The 16270-nt window shown below is 43.8% G+C and overlaps 1 protein-coding gene across 4 annotated transcripts in view; it reads left to right on the forward strand.

The window, feature by feature from the left end:
• Positions 1-6961, forward strand: part of CDH6 (cadherin 6) — a 56006-nt gene extending 49045 nt beyond the window's left edge. Inside the window, exons 11-12 of one of the 4 annotated variants that reach the window (XR_005986825.1) lie at positions 1453-3351; positions 3396-6961. Coding sequence is in view for 1 of the 4 variants with exons in the window: in XM_041748910.1 (XP_041604844.1) it covers positions 1453-1985 (533 nt within the window). In the remaining 3 variants the exon portion in view is untranslated. Of the gene's footprint in view, positions 1-1452 lie in introns of all 4 variants that reach the window. The other 3 variants (XR_005986827.1, XR_005986826.1, XM_041748910.1) reach the window with 3 other exon arrangements.
• The last annotated feature ends 9309 nt before the right edge of the window (positions 6962-16270 follow it).

The raw sequence follows: 16270 nt of genomic DNA on the forward strand, positions 1-16270 counted from the left end.
GGCCTCTAATTTGAGTTAGGGGGCGGGAGAAAAAAATCAAAAGAACAAACATTCCAGGCAACAAACCTGGAGAATGTGAACCTTTGAAAGATTTTTTTTTTTTCTCTTTTTTAAAGTTCCCTCTTACATGTGTTTGTTTGGCTACAACAGAAACAAGCTGGTGCGCGTCTTAGGACCTGCCCCCTTTCAAGTGGGCTGATCTTGAAGGTCAGAATGGCTTTCTGAATTGTACCTGGGCCTCTCCAGGTATTATCTGCAATAGTGTTTCTTCCATGTAGAAAGGCGTGCAGACATTCACATCTCTACTTTGGGTTTTAAACTAATTTTACAGTTCTCTCAGGGGAAAAAAAATTTTAAAAAGGGAGGCATGGTGCAAAAGTTATTTTAGCTGCGGAGTTATGCAAACCTTCAACACATCCCGAAGGTGCCAGCCTTGTGCTTGTAAGCAGTTTCAGAGCATTTTAGGTGTTCAGCATAATTTGCACTCTCGCTGCGTTTGAGCCTTTTTATGATCATCATTGTCATTTTGTTCTTCTTCCCTTCCCTTGAAACTAGTTTGCCGTTTCAGAGCCAAAGGGAACTAAGTCCTGACAACCCGGGAAGGTGTTTCATCCTCTAGTTAAATCGTAACTTTCTTGCAGATATTTGCCCCGCGTCGGGGGGGGGGGGGGGGGGGGCGGGGGGGGGGGGGGGGGGGGCGGGGGCGGGGGGGGGGGCTCCTGGGTTGAGGCGCGGACGCGCGCGGGGTGTGCAGCGCCCCCGGGGTGTGCACTGGGTGCCCCCGGGGTTGCAGCGCCCCGAAGGTGCGCACTGGGTGCCCCTAGGGTATGCAGCACCCTGAAGGTGTGCACTGGGCGCCCCCGGGGTGTGCACTGGGCGTCCCCGGGGTGTGCAGCGCCCCCAGGTGTGCACTGGGTGCCCCTGGGGTTGCAGCGCCCCGAAGGTGTGCACTGGGCGCCCCCGGGGTGTGCACTGGGCGTCCCCGGGGTGTGCAGCGCCCCCAGGTGTGCACTGGGTGCCCCTGGGGTTGCAGCGCCCCGAAGGTGTGCACTGGGCGTCCCCGGGGTGTGCAGCGCCCCCAGGTGTGCACTGGGTGCCCCTGGGGTTGCAGCGCCCCGAAGGTGTGCACTGGGCGCCCCCGGGGTGTGCAGCGCCCTGAAGGTGTGCACTGGGCGCCCCCGGGGTGTGCACTGGGCGCCCCCGGGGTGTGCACTGGGCGCCCCCGGGGTGTGCACTGGGCGTCCCCGGGGTGTGCATTGGGCGCCCCCGGGGTGTGCACTGGGCGCCTCCGGGTTGTGCACTGGGCGCCCCCGGGGTGTGCACTGGGCGCCCCCGGGGTGTGCATTGGGTGCCCCCGGGGTGTGCACTGGGCGCCCCCGGGGTGTGCCCTGGCCGGGCGCGGTGCTCGTCGCGGGCCCTAACCCCCTGCCGCTCTGCTCTGTCTGCCCCCAGTGACGGTGGTGCTGTTCGCAGCTCTGAGGCGGCAGCGCAAGAAGGAACCGCTCATCATCTCCAAGGAGGACATCAGGGACAACATCGTGAGCTACAACGACGAGGGCGGCGGGGAGGAGGACACCCAGGCCTTCGACATCGGCACCCTGCGCAACCCCGCGGCCCTGGAGGACGGGCAGCTGCGCAGGGACGTGGCGCCCGAGGCGCTCCTGCCCGCGCGGCCCGCGGCCCCCGCCAGCGCCAGCTCCGACGTGCGGGACTTCCTCCGCCAGCGGCTGCAGGAGCACGACCGCGACCCCGCCGCGCCGCCCTACGACTCTCTGGCCACCTACGCCTACGAGGGCGCGGGCTCGGCGGCCGCCTCGCTGAGCTCGCTGGAGTCCGCCGCCTCGGACGGCGACCAGAGCTACGACTACCTGCGCGAGTGGGGCCCGCGCTTCCGCAAGCTGGCGGACCTGTACGGGGCGGCGGACGGGGACGGGGACGGGGACGGGGACGGGGATGGGGACGGCGGCGGCCCCCGGGGCTCCTAGTGCCCGCCCGCGCCCCGGGCCCCCGCGCCCCAGGGCCCCGCGCCCGCTCCCGGCCCGCCCGGCCGCAGTGCGGGCGCCGCCCCAGAGACCGTTTTCTAGCACACTTTTCGAGCTTCCGAGACGCATAGGCTGGATTTTCTAGCGCACCCACTTACCCACGTCCGCAGGCCCGACCGCCCCTGCAGGAGGACAGAGCACCTGGGCTGGCCTGGCTGGGCTCGCTGCTGCGCCCCGTGGGCTCAGGTCAGCTGCCCCGTGGGCTCAGGTCAGCTGGTCCGTGGGCCCAGGTCGGCTGGTCAGTGGGCTCAGGTCAGCTGCCCCGTGGGCCCAGGTCGGCTGGTCAGTGGGCTCAGGTCAGCTGCCCCGTGGGCTCAAGTCAGCTGCTCCGTGGGTCCATGTGAGCTGCCCCGTGGGCCCAGGTCTGCAGGCCCGTGGGCTCAGGTCAGCTGCTCCGTGGGCTCAGGTCTGCTGCCCCGTGGGTCCATGTGAGCTGCCCCGTGGGTCCAGGTCAGCTGCCCCGTGGGCTCAGGCCAGTTGCCCCGTGGGTCCATGTGAGCTGCCCCGTGGGTCCAGGTCAGCTGCCCCGTGGGCTCAGGCCAGTTGCCCCGTGGGTCCATGTGAGCTGCCCCGTGGGTCCAGGTCAGCTGCCCCGTGGGCCCAGGTCTGCTGCCCCGTGGGCTCAGGTCTGCTGCCCCGTGGGTCCAGGTCAGCTGCCCCGTGGGCCCAGGTCTGCTGCCCCGTGGGCTCAGGTCTGCTGCCCCGTGGGTCCAGGTCAGCTGCCCCGTGGGCCCAGGTCTGCTGCCCCGTGGGCTCAGGTCTGCTGCCCCGTGGGCTCAGGTCAGCTGCCCCGTGGGCCCAGGTCAGCTGCCCCGTGGGCTCAGGTCAGCTGCCCCGTGGGCCCAGGTCAGCTGCCCCGTGGGCTCAGGTCAGCTGCCCCGTGGGCCCAGGTCAGCTGCCCCGTGGGCCCAGGTCGGCTGGTCAGTGGGCTCAGGTCGGCTGCCCCGTGGGCTCAGGTCAGCTGGTCCGTGGGCTCAGGTCAGCTGCCCCGTGGGCCCAGGTCTAGCAGGCCCGTGGGCTCAGGTCAGCTGCTCCGTGGGCTCAGGCCAGCTGCCCCGTGGGTCCATGTGAGCTGCCCCGTGGGTCCAGGTCAGCTGCCCCGTGGGCCCAGGTCTGCTGCCCCGTGGGCTCAGGTCTGCTGCCCCGTGGGCTCAGGTCTGCTGCCCCGTGGGTCCAGGTCAGCTGCCCCGTGGGCCCAGGTCTGCTGCCCCGTGGGCTCAGGTCTGCTGCCCCGTGGGCCCAGGTCAGCTGCCCCGTGGGCTCAGGTCAGCTGCCCCGTGGGCCCAGGTCAGCTGCCCCGTGGGCTCAGGTCAGCTGCCCCGTGGGCCCAGGTCAGCTGCCCCGTGGGCTCAGGTCTGCTGGCCGCTCTGACTGCACATTCCACGTGCTCACGCGGGGAGGGGCCGTGCTCTGGCGGGGAAGGCAGAGTTTCGGAAAGAGGAACGAGGGTGGGGGGGCACCGGCCAGGTTGGTCCTGCCCTGGCACATCAGCTCACAAGGAGACGAATGCACTGAATGTGGGTGTGTATTATGGCTGCGTTGCAAAGGATTTAAGATGGCACTTGCCCGTTCTGTTTTGTTCTTCAAGAACTTTACCTGGCACCAACGACTATTGCAAGCATCAAATCCACTGACGTTTTAAGATTCTTGGTCCTCTTTAGGACCAGAAGCAAATTAAATGGCGACGTTCAAAAACAGCAAACAAACAAAATGTAATAGTACCTCATTCCTTGCCACTAACTCATACTTTGTCACATACGATACCTGCAAAAGTTTGCCCTTGCACCATATAAAGAGAAAGGGAAAACAGCTAATGACGTTAACGAAGGAAATATTTGGCATATTTTAAAGTTCGGGCCACCAAAAGTACCACAGATCACTCAAAATTATTTCAACCATCAGTAGGCTAATTACAAATAAGTCTAATTGTTAAAAATTCTTGAAGGAACTCTTCTGAGACAAATTTTAACTCCTTGTCTGTAGTTGTTGTCAGTATTATTCTAATATACTTGAAAGTAGCAGCGTGAAGTACAATAATCCATATTCTTCAGATACTTCGTACACAATTAAGTTGCATTAGTAAAGATAGATTAAATAAAACTCAAATCCCGCCCTCAGAGTTTAATGGGGAAATGAGAGCCGGCCACACTTGAACTTGATATCCTGTCCTCCACATCTGGGAACATCTATATATTTATATGACATGATAGATCTAGATATATTGTTGAGATCATAGTGCAAAACTACGTATTACATGTTTGGAAGACGCTTACATAGGGACAAATTTGATTCTCTTCAGTAAGAGTGTTTAAGATTGTATTAAAATGATAGTTGACTTTCAAAAGCATTAATATTTTTTCATTGTTTTTAATTTTGTTGCTATGGCAACCCTGCCATCCTTGTCTTTGAACTAATGATAAAGTAGTGGTCTCGTACTACAACGGAAAAGTACTGTACAATCCATCCAATCTATTATTTCTCTAAGTATGCAATTAGCATCATAGTTATTATCCAGAGGACCCAACTGAACTGAACTAATCCTTTTGGCAGGTTCAAGTCATTTTTTTCATATGGTTGTTCTAATGATTTGTATCATTAGAATCCTACATTGTTCAATCATCAGAAATTTCCAAAGTACTGTAATGAAAACATAGCTGTCTTGAAAACTTAAAAAAAAAAAAACCAAACCCAGGCTCTGTATACTTATAAATATATATATATATATACATATTATGTACTTAAGAATATGCTGACTTCAATTATTAGTCTTAGGGATTTATTTTCAATTAATGTTAATTTCCTACAGATAATCTTAATGTCATTTCCATTTGGAGATCCTGTCATATGAGCACATACCTTCTATTTGGAAACACACTTTTATTAAGTTTTAAATAGGTGTGTTACCCAGGAAGTGTAGACGGCACTTTCAAAATAAGAGAAATGTAGTCTTTTGGGTCACTCAATTAGAGTGAAAAAGTTTTACAACCATATTCTTCCCTGCATTTACCGAATGGTTTCCTATTTTATAACAGACTTCCCTGTATACATACTAACAAGTATTTCATGTTTTCAGGGTTTACTTTGGCTAGTTCTTCCTACACATGCAGGAATGCAAACAAAATACTACAGGAGGGTTTCACTATAATGAATATCTTAGTCACAGTTAAGTGTTGCAAAAAAGGTAGCGTAGGGAAGTTAATTAGTAAGAGCTAGTTATTTATAGCAATAGAAAACCACCTTAATCACATGACTTACTGTAAAACTAAAGAGCTCTCTGTCCTTATGTTTCATGTCATGTAATAAATTGAATCAAGAAAGATAGTACTGTAAAAAGAAAGGTATCATCAGAAGTCTTCCTTTTGAACTTTTGGGTTAATTGGAATGTCTGAGGGTCGACACTAGCAACTTCCACTGTTTAAGGGTAAGGTTTATTCTTTCCCCGTAAGTGAAAGTAAGCAGTTCTATAATGGAATTCGAGATATAATTGGCAGGGTATATTATCCCATCTTGAAGATGGTACAGTGGACCAAGAACAAATTAATATGACTAAATATTGAAATAACTGCCTAATCTCTTGCCACAAAACCTGATGATGAAGTGAATCTCTAAGAAATTGGACAATTTAAGACTAGAGCTGAATATTTAGTACAAGGTCCTATAAGTATTTTTCCTAGAATTAAAACTCTCTGATGTCATGGAGATCATGAGAGCCATACTTCCGTCATTCTGAGTGGGTCTCACTTCCTTCTCACCAAGATATTGAGTCAAAGACCCCAGTCAACATGAATGATTACTGGAGAGAAAAAAAAAATTAGTTTTTGGCTCAGTTTTCACAAAGTCCCTGTCCTGATATCAGATGTTAGTGACAAGAAGGATGGAGGGAAAATGGGAAGAGGTAAAATTTAATATCTGCTTTAGTAAATAAGAAACTAAAATTCATTAATTATAAGCAGATCACTTTAGTGGATTGCTTCAAGGACTTTGAGGCCCTTCTGAAATTTTTTTCCCTTCCATTCAAAGGGGAGAGTTTCTTCAAGATGTTCCCTAAAACAAGCTGTGATTTTTAAATGTTAAGCTATCGTGCATAAGTGTACAACCTCTTCACTTCATAGCCACTTTCTGCTGAAAGACCTAAACATTTGTCCCCAAATAAAAAAATGAAATCAAATGGAAGAAAAGAAAAGATGGTTCCATGGAACCATCTGACAGGAGCTCTGAGCACAGTAAATAAATGTTTTTTTTACAGAGCTTTCTTAGCTTTAAGTTTAGTTGCATACAGGGAGTTTCAGATACAAATTGACTCCATTTTCAAATGTAACAAAACCTGGCAATTCAATTTTAACTCATTAAAAAAAAAAATGTTGGCTTAGTGTTCATTTTTAGCTTCAAAAAAGTTGTACAAAAATTCTTTAAAAGTTGAATCTCTATCTTGGAAGCATCCAAATTTTACGAAACCAAATTAACTTCAGAAAATTTCCATTACTTTCATTTCTAAGTACATAAATATTAGATGTCCTGATTTACTGAGCAATACCTTCCATCGAACACTTTGCCTTGAAATGGGCATTTCATTGCAGATAATCATGTATAAACTAAGAATTAAGAATTCCTCAATTCTACATATTTGAGGGCCATAAAAGTATGCAGTTAAAAGGAAAAAACAGAGTTGATTCGTGGACACAAACTAAGTATTAAATCACCCAAATTCATCTTCCCCAGGAACCAAACCACCAAATCAATTATCTTACCCTAGTCACTAGTTTTGAAGCAATATAATTACTTTGGAAGAACACTCTAGAAAGTCATGATGCCCCACTATTTTGAAAGATATCCTATTAAAAAGGATCATTTTCGTGTAATTTTATTTTTTATGATTTCATCTAGATGAAATCTTTTTTGAATTGTGACAGGGGATTAAACAGCCAAGCATTTACATTTAACACTAAAACCCAGCCTCCTTTATCAGATTATAAGAGTGGAAAGAGTAAGACTTAGTGTACAGACCTTCAGGAAGACGAACTATTTTCCAAAGTCCAACAAGCAGCTTTCTTTTCCAGAGAATACAGAATTACAGTATGGTCACCTTAAAAGTTCAGTGACTATTACGTTTGCAGCATTTTTCATCTCCCTTTGGCATCTTTATGGAATAGTTTTCTAAAGGGGCAGTTCTCTACTAAAAAACATCAGACCCTGATCATATTCAATGTGCAGAAGAAAACCCTCTTAGAAAGGAAAGACATTGACTCACACACTTGTTAAAAGTTAATAAAGAAATAGCTCATTTTTAAAGCCAGAAGTTTATGGTCTCTGCATCGTCAATTTAATTTAAGCATTGCTGAGACGATCTTTAATCTACTCCCCATTTTGTAATACCTTATTTATGATGCATTTTCGTTTTTTAATTTGGGGGGAACGTTAGTCCGACAGAAGCCAGCAGATGAAAGTGCCAAAAGGAGGTCAAATGGAAACAAAGCCTATTACCCACTGTATTTCAGACAGGACCGAGGCACTTAGCCTGAGAGCCACTGGGTTATTAGATTAATTTCAAAAGAGCTTTTACAAGTTGCCTAATTCCATTTTTTTTTTAAACCCATGGACCACAAACTCAAATTTCTCTTCAAATGGGGTTAATTTGACAAATGAGGCATGGACCCAGCGTTGTGGAAAAAGCATTCCACTATAATGAGATCTTGGTCTTTCTTGCGAGACTATGTTATTTATGTAAATATGTCTAGAGGCACCTTCTATAAGCTTTTAGTTTTCTATGATCTATTAGTTTAGTGTTTATTAAGGAATCAGATGTATAGAATTGCTAGGCATTCAGGGGGAATGCTGTGTAGCAAACAAACCGATCTGCTCTCGGAAAAAAAAAAAAACATAGGAACACTTCAAAACCACCATATTGTTTTGTTTGTGATTATTTTCATTGCTTTGAAAGTAAACTGCATAAGAATAGGCCTTATAATAAATGCTACGTGCGTCTTCAGTAGTACCAAGCTAAGGCAATTTGGCATTCTCCTACTGTAATTTGTGATTTTAAATCCAGAAAATAAAAGCTTTTTGGTATTGATTGTTTTTAATTAAAAATACTCCCAAGTATAAATTGAAGCTGATGCCACCCTTGAAGATTTACTGGCTGGAATGCTCAGTCATACAGTTTTTCTCAGTATCTCCTATATCTGGCGATGAGAACACCTGAGAGAAACCACCACTGCTCAGCTTTCATCAACATTTCTAGTTGGGGAGATTTTCATAACTTCACAGTTTACATGAGAAAGCTTCCTGTATTAGAAGGAGAGGTAAGATGATTACCTTCAAGCGCAGTGTGGCCGGGCCTTTTGTGTAGTCAAATGGCAAATACACGCTCCTTGAAATGGCTTCTTTTATTTTCCTTTGTTTTCTTAGACTATAAATTTGAAAAGAATGCAATTTAAAAAGTGATTTCTCACAAAGAGTAAATATGCCTTTTGCAAATCAATTTTTGTAACAAGTTATTTATATGATATTACTTAATAAACTGTTTTTTTCTAAGTTGTTTTTTCCAATTCTCTCAAGCTATTGTTTTTAATCAGAGATTTCAAAAAAATGTACCTGCCGATACACACTTTAGCTTTCCAAATCTGCTGTTTGAACCTCTCAAATAGCTAACTAAAGCCAACTTGTTATACGATAATTAGCTTGTAAACAATAGTTTCTCCCAACCAGCAATATACATCATTGGTGCTGCCCTGCAGACTCCTTACTGCTGGGGCATCAAGAATTTTACTGTTATTTATGGAATTGCTGTATTAAGAAGAAAGCTGTTTTTCCTCATGGTAATTGCTTTAGATAAAAAAAGACAGTTCTATATTTTTGCCCATCCCAAATCTCCATCCTTTATTTCACTCCCATAGAAAAAAAAAATGTCTATGGATCTCTGATTTAAAAAAGAAAAAGCAAGAGCCAGACCAGAGGGAAATAAGGATAAAATCCTTCCAGAATTCTGATACTATGAGTAAATAAAATGTTTTTAGCATATTCAGAACTATAATATTTCATATGCTTGCTCTCTTTTAAGCTGTCTCCTATTCTCCTATTTTTACAGAGGCTGTTTCGTAACTTTTTAACTGAGAGAATTCATAGCTTTGCAAAGGAGACTTTCATTAATTCATTCATTTGTTCAGTAGTAGGCAATCCACTGTGTGCCATGAAATATTCTACAGTAAGCCAAATAGATATATTTTCCCTTCTCCTCAGAAGTTCATGGTCCAGGAGGAAGGGCTGCCACAAACTCCTAACTATAGTGTCCACCAGAAGGTGGTGGGGAGACGTCTTCAGAGAGGGAGAGATGCAAATGTTCACAGGAAGAAGAAACTGTTTCTGCCCAGGTGGAGGAATGTGTGGGAGGTTTAGGAATTCATAGGAATGAGATAAAGGGAGATAAGAAATAAAGAAGAATGGCAGGGGAAAGAAAGAAGAGAGAGGGATGTTTAAGCAATGCCACTGATCTTAGCTGAGGCTCCCTCGAAGGGGAAGAAGCTTGGAAAAGTCACGGGGCACCAGAACACAGAGGGTCACTTACCATAGCAGCTGATTTTTGTTGTTTTTTGTGGGGCTTTTGCCATTGGGTTTAAAGTTAACTTGGTGGGAGCCAGAACCCCGTGGAAAGTAATGATGGTATTAGAAATACACGTTTTTGAAGGATATGTACATTGCACAGTAGTATGCACAATGTGCTAGAGCGAAGCCCCTCCCCTGCACACACACACACACACACACACACACACACACACCCAGCTCTTCACCACTGCAAAGCAAGCAGAATCTGCAGGACCTAGGAAACTTCCTTGATGTGATGGTAAGGTAGGCAGGAAGGGCAATGTGCTGTCAAGGACCCAGATCAGGAACCGGTTTCCTGCAAACATTTAGACAGCCTAACCCATCTCCCATCACCAAAACAAACCACTTCCCGTAACAGTGGTTTGTATTAGTATGTATTAGAATAATTCACTCTAGCTGCTGCAACAGACAAAATCCAAAATCTCCATAAAAAAAAATTTCCATGAAGTTTGTCTTACCCTTATGGTGTTTTGGGTTGGTTGTGAGCCTTTCTCCTTGTAGCTCTGCCATTTGGAGCACACTGCCTCCAGGGTTTACATGGCAGGAGAGGAGAGTTTGCTGGGTGATCATATGAGATATTTCTAAGGGGGCAGGACCTAGTCATCACTTATAGCACTTCTGTTCACAGTTCATTGGCCAGAACTCAGTCGTATGGTCCCACACTACATGGACAGAGGCTGGGAGATGTAGACAAACACCTGTGTATTGGGCGATACATTCTGGTGAGTGTAACTTACATGTAAGATATACTTTTTTTTTTTTAATTTTTTTTATTATTTATTTATGAGAGTCATACAGAGAGAGAGAGAGGCAGAGACATAGGTAGAGGGAGAAGCAGGCTCCATGCACCGGGAGCCTGACGTGGGATTCGATCCCGGGTCTCCAGGATCGCGCCCTGGGCCAAAGGCAGGCGCCAAACCGCTGCGCCACCCAGGGATCCCTTTTTTTTTTTTTTTAATTTTTTTTATTACATGTAAGATATACTTAATATGCATCTGCCACTTACAGGCTCAGTGTCTGTCAGTCTTGCAGTATTGTTCCCAAATCCCTCCAGTTTCAGTCATCCTAATAAGCCACATCTCATAATAATCATGAGGTTGTTATCAAAAGAGAAAGTTAGGAAATCATGCACAAATTCAACCTTCAACTTGAAAACCCTTCTAAAGGAAGTTCGTCTACCATCCCTGATCTCAATGCCCATGGCAGATATTTCTAATCAGTGCATTCATAGATCTTCCAGATATAGCATTAGAACACCTAACAGGAATGCCCCCACCATAGAATAATATTGACCCATTTGGCACCCCAAACCTAAGAGATTAAGTTCTCCAGTGAAAGACTAGTTTTCTTTCACTCTAAGTTTTGTTGACTACCCACCAGTGATATTTGGGAACAGAATTACGATCCTGAGATTGTCAAAAATTTGAAATAATTAAGGAAGCTAAAAGGCTTCACGTGCCATTATAAGTAGCCCACATCTTTATTTCATAAATCTGAGCCAGCAAGCATATGTCTCTTTGAACAATTCAGATATTAATTTCAGCTTGGGGAATGCATATCCCCTCAGTGATACTCCTGAATTTCTGCATTCATTCTGCAAAATTCATTTGAGAATCTATAATGGGCCAGGCACAAATCAAGGTGATAGGGTTATAGTGGTAAGAGACAGATACACTCCCTGCTCTATGCATACCCTTCTCTCAAGGACTGCCATGATTTAATCTCCCATTATTAATCTTAGTTTGCTTGACTAAACATTTTATACTGAATGACACCCTAATTCTTTAGATCGCTTTTCTAGGTCTCATATTCCTGAATTCAATACTTTTCTAAATATGCTATGAATAGATATGGCTCTTTTAAAAAAGTAGATTGTCTCCTACTTCTGTCTATAATATACTTATTCCTTTTTTTAAATGTCTTTCTTGACATATTAGATCATCTTTATTGCTTCCTGAGCCATTTAGTCGCAAAAACTAAACTTTTAATGGCAAATATGTCTTGTTTGCACATTGGTAAGAAAATGTCTCCTTATAGTCAGTAAAGGATAGGTTTTATTAAGGCTTTTAACTTTGCTTAGCTGCCTGATAATAATGCCTTACTTTTATATAGCACTTTAGAAATAACTGTTATATATATGACTTAATATAACTTTCACTAAAGCCCTGCACAATAGGCTGTATCATTCCCATTACACAAACAAACAAAGTGGGGTCATTTGTCCTGAGGTCTCATCACAGGAATTAGAATCAAAATCACTTTTTTAACCCAAGCGCTGTAAGCCTGCCACTGGACCCTACATTTTCCTCTTTGTATACATAATCCAATCTCATCCGTTTGAGAGAAATATTTATTGGGAGTGGAAAAGGGTTCTTTTTTCTTTATACAAATTCAGATGAGGTTGGATTCCGCCGATGGCTGTAGTAGCCTCAAAGGCCTTTCTACCTATAAGTTCAGTCCAAATGCTCTGTGAAGGAAAAAAAAAAAAAAAAAAAGCCTGAGAAAATTCTGCCTATTAATCCCAATTATCCAACTGATTTCCATCATAAAATTAGAAGTGTTCCCAAAGAAAAGTATTCCCAAGAAATATAAAATTCCACCCGAGACAGCAAGTGCTGTAGCTGTTCCTATGATAATAATCTTGACAGTATTGGTATTTCAGACATCAAATTGTGGTAAGCCCTCTGTAGGGCAGCAATGCCCTCTAACAGGACAGGGAAAAGGCAAGGAATGAGGACTTCCTAGCACTCCTTAAGCATTTCAGATTCCATAACTGAAGCAGGAGCTGTGGAAGGAGAGGGACTTGCTCTGGCCTCGAGCACCCATTAAATCCTGGTACCCTCTCCAGTAATATGGTGTCTGTGATAGCCCCAGAAAATCCCCAGCCCAGTGAGGTGGTGTCCCTGTTGCAGAACAGTAGCTACAAATCTTTGTTTATAAACAAGTAATGTTTTCCATATTTTTCTATAACTGAGCTCAATTCTCTTTTGAACCTTGATTCCTGCGAGCAGCGGAAAGTCAACTTTAGTCATTTGGGGTTTCTTTCTGCAAGCCTTCCTGATATTACCACTAATTCTAAGAAGCTATGGTGACATAGAGAGTTGGGGATAGCAGGAAGAGAAGGCAGTCAGGGCTTAAAGCCAACCTGCTCAGGGATCTGGGAAGGGTGGGTGGATTCTACAAAACACAAAACAAAACAAAACAAAAAACCAGAAGAATTCTCTTAGCCCTCCCTGTTGGTCCTTCCACCTATCACAAAATGGGAAGGCTGAAGTTTATTGATCAGAAATGTTTCTTTATGTTATTGTCATTATTTCTCATTCTCAGAAGGTCAGGATCAAAAGCTTAAGAAAGACACCTGATTGTCTCCTGACTTATGGCTGCAGCAAAGGTTCAGAAAGAGCTGAAAGTTACCACGGAATGTCACTATTTCAAATTTAATGGGAATTTATAATGGTATTTTCTTTTGCTTTACTGTCTCAAGCATTACAAAAAGTATTCATTTATAGTATTAAAATATATTAAATAATATGTTAAGACTGAGCCAGTTTTCAATGATTTCTGAACAACTACATGATGAGAACTTTCCTACCTACTTTATATGTAAAATATAGTTTTTCTTTACCATAAGTCAAGAAGATCATGACAAAGTGTTTTTTGATTTGTGAATACATTTACATGAAAACTCTCACAAAGTTACAAAAATTAAATCACAATTGAATGTATATTTAACAAATGATTTATACTGAAAACAATAAGCATGTTAAATCCAGACTGTTTGGTTCCCTTTGGAGCCAAAGAAATATATCTACCTTAAAAGAATTTGACAAAATGACACCAAAATTCAAATGATAGCTCTCGGGTGAGAAAGGTTGAGAGGCTGATTGATTCCAGCATTAAGACTTGAGCTGGGCGGGATCCCTGGGTGGCGCAGCGGTTTGGCGCCTGCCTTTGGCCCGGGGCGCGATCCTGGAGACCCGGGATCGAATCCCACATCAGGCTCCCGGTGCATGGAGCCTGCTTCTCCCTCCGCCTGTGTCTCTGCCTCTCTCTCTCTCTCTGTGACTATCATAAATAAATAAAAAATTAAAAAAAAAATAATTTAAAAAAAAAAAAAAGACTTGAGCTGGGCCTCCAAAGGAGCATTGGAACCTACAGCAAAGTCATGTGGATGCTTCTCGAAAATGTAAATTCCCCGGTCCCACTCCAGAATCAATGAGGGCTATTTTATGTTCTTCACTGACCATAGGCCATTCCAAATTTTGGAGGCTCTCCATCTTTCATTATAGGAAACATATTAAAATGTACCCACACTTTGCCTCAAAGACATGAATCAAGTTGCAGTTTACTACTTTACATAATATATACACCATTAGACTTTTATTGGCTTTTTTTTTTTTTGTAATTTTCCTTGTGTATTTTGAAGTCTCCCTTTCTAAAATTTGGGTTTGGGGGGTTATAGTTCATTTGAGAACAAATAGGTACTGTGTGTGTTGTGCCTAATGTATGCAAAGACATCCTAAAGTGAAGAAGGGATTTGGGAATCTGCACTTAGTGCAAGTTCCCCAGTGATTTTTATACACACCAGAATTCAAGATCGACGTGAAGCTAGTGAAGTAACTAAGGCAAAATTGTACTCGAGCAACTGGAGGTAGGTCAGTCTGACTAGCACAGAGACTCTGCAAGGGATGAGGACAGATTAAGTGCTAATATTCTCACACATGCCTTCCGATTTTCCTTTACCTACTGGATGCAAAGCATGTACTTGTCTAGCAAATGATAAAGGGATTAACACAGGAGCCCTCCCTAGAAAAGTTTGCAACTTTTCAGTTAAATGCCAGTAGTCCATACATACCTATTTAAAGCCTCAAGGGAAGCTCTCCACTCCCCCACCGTTTTTTCCAGAACTTTTCTGGCTACTTTCCCTGTATGTGTCAGTCAGTAAGTAAATAACTGAAATCCCTCCAGAGTTGATTCACCAGTCTTCCCAAGCATTTGCTTCTATTTCTCTCTTCTTAAAGTCAGCTGTTATTCTATGAGCCTCAGCTGGGGAGTACCTCCTCTCCCAGGGCCCAATCAGAGTTCCACTTCAATTAGCTTAATTGGAAGAAGACACAACCAAATTTCCAATTAAAGTTCTAAAGGAGCTATTAGAACAGCTATTTTTGTCTCTTCAGAGAAAGCTCTCCTAATAGTCATTTTTTAAAAGGTAAAAATCCTTAAAGGAGAAAAGGTGAGCATAATCAGATCAATTACCACTGCTAATCATTCCTGGAAGTAAAGTTGGGTCTTTTCAATTAGGTAATTTGGAAGTAAGCCACCTGTTCATTCTTTTATTAATTTTAATTATTATTAAATTAATATATGTATGGTGTCTAAAATGCCAAATAGTTCTAGAAAGCTTATAGCAAAAACCTACCACTCGATCCCATTCTCTTACCCAGAGGTAATCTCCTTCAACTCTCCCAGATAGTTCTTCTAGTATTTACTCCCACATTTCTAAATAAGGCTGTTCATATTAGGTTGAATCATAAGAAATGGTCATTTTTGTGGGTAAAATGTGGTGAATATCAACAACCTCAGTTCAAACTAAAGCTACCACTTTTTGGGTTTACAGTTTTGAACATTGTCTACCTTACTCTTCCTGCTAGAGTAAAAATTTAGATTTACTACAACATCCTAAATATGTACACGCATACATATTGCTCACTTCTCTCCCATCCTTCCAATATAGTTATAGCACAATTGGTAATTAAGAGTTTACATTTGCCCTATGTAAATATTGCTCACAGTTGAGCCTATACTGCAATGTAAATTTCTTTCTCATTCAACTTAATTTTTTCCTGAAATTCATAATTGCCTCTTTTTAAAAAAAAATTGCTTAATGTTTTACATACCTGTCATAATTCAGTCAAAAACTTCCTGATGTGATTCTAAAATTCCTCTAAACCACGTAATCTCCACTAGTTTTCTGTTGCTTGCAATATGACTCCAGAAATTCTCCATCTCTCCGATGTCATGAATAATTTTTTAAAACATTTTCTTCTGCTCTCTGCCGCTTATCTCTATTTTTTCTGAATCTCATTTCAGTGTTTGCTTTGGCATTTTTTTTTCATATTAAAAGTCTTCCTCAAATGTCTAGTGATTGTTAGCTGTCTATTCATACTTAATAATGAGTTCCCGAAAAGTTCATTAGAAGCTCTGGCTGTCAGCGGGTGGGCCTGACCACAGGCTCTACGAAGGACACTGATGGTTTCATTGGGGCATCCAAATGTGTCAGCATTTGTAAATCTTTTGTACCTCTCATCTTCTCCCTGAAGGTCCAATCCTAGCTGTCAATATTCAGAGAGCTTTAAGTGGGGTAGGAAGTGGGAGGATCTCAATGTTCATAATCTAGATTTTTCACTTAATCTTAAGGTACAGCTACCCTCCGACTCTCAACCGTACCTGCTGTTCCTGAGTGCAATCTCTTTGATTCAGCTTTTCTAGAGGGTAAATCTCTTGCCTTCTTCTAGGATGGAGAAACAATAGTGAAGAAAAGTCACCTTGGCTATGCAGGGTAGGAAAAGGATTTGAGGTTACCTGCTCCTGATACAGATTTACAGTTAATCTGTTCTCAGCTACACCCC

This window comes from Vulpes lagopus, chromosome 3 (genome assembly GCF_018345385.1).
Source record: "Vulpes lagopus strain Blue_001 chromosome 3, ASM1834538v1, whole genome shotgun sequence".
Lineage (NCBI taxonomy): Eukaryota > Metazoa > Chordata > Mammalia > Carnivora > Canidae > Vulpes > Vulpes lagopus.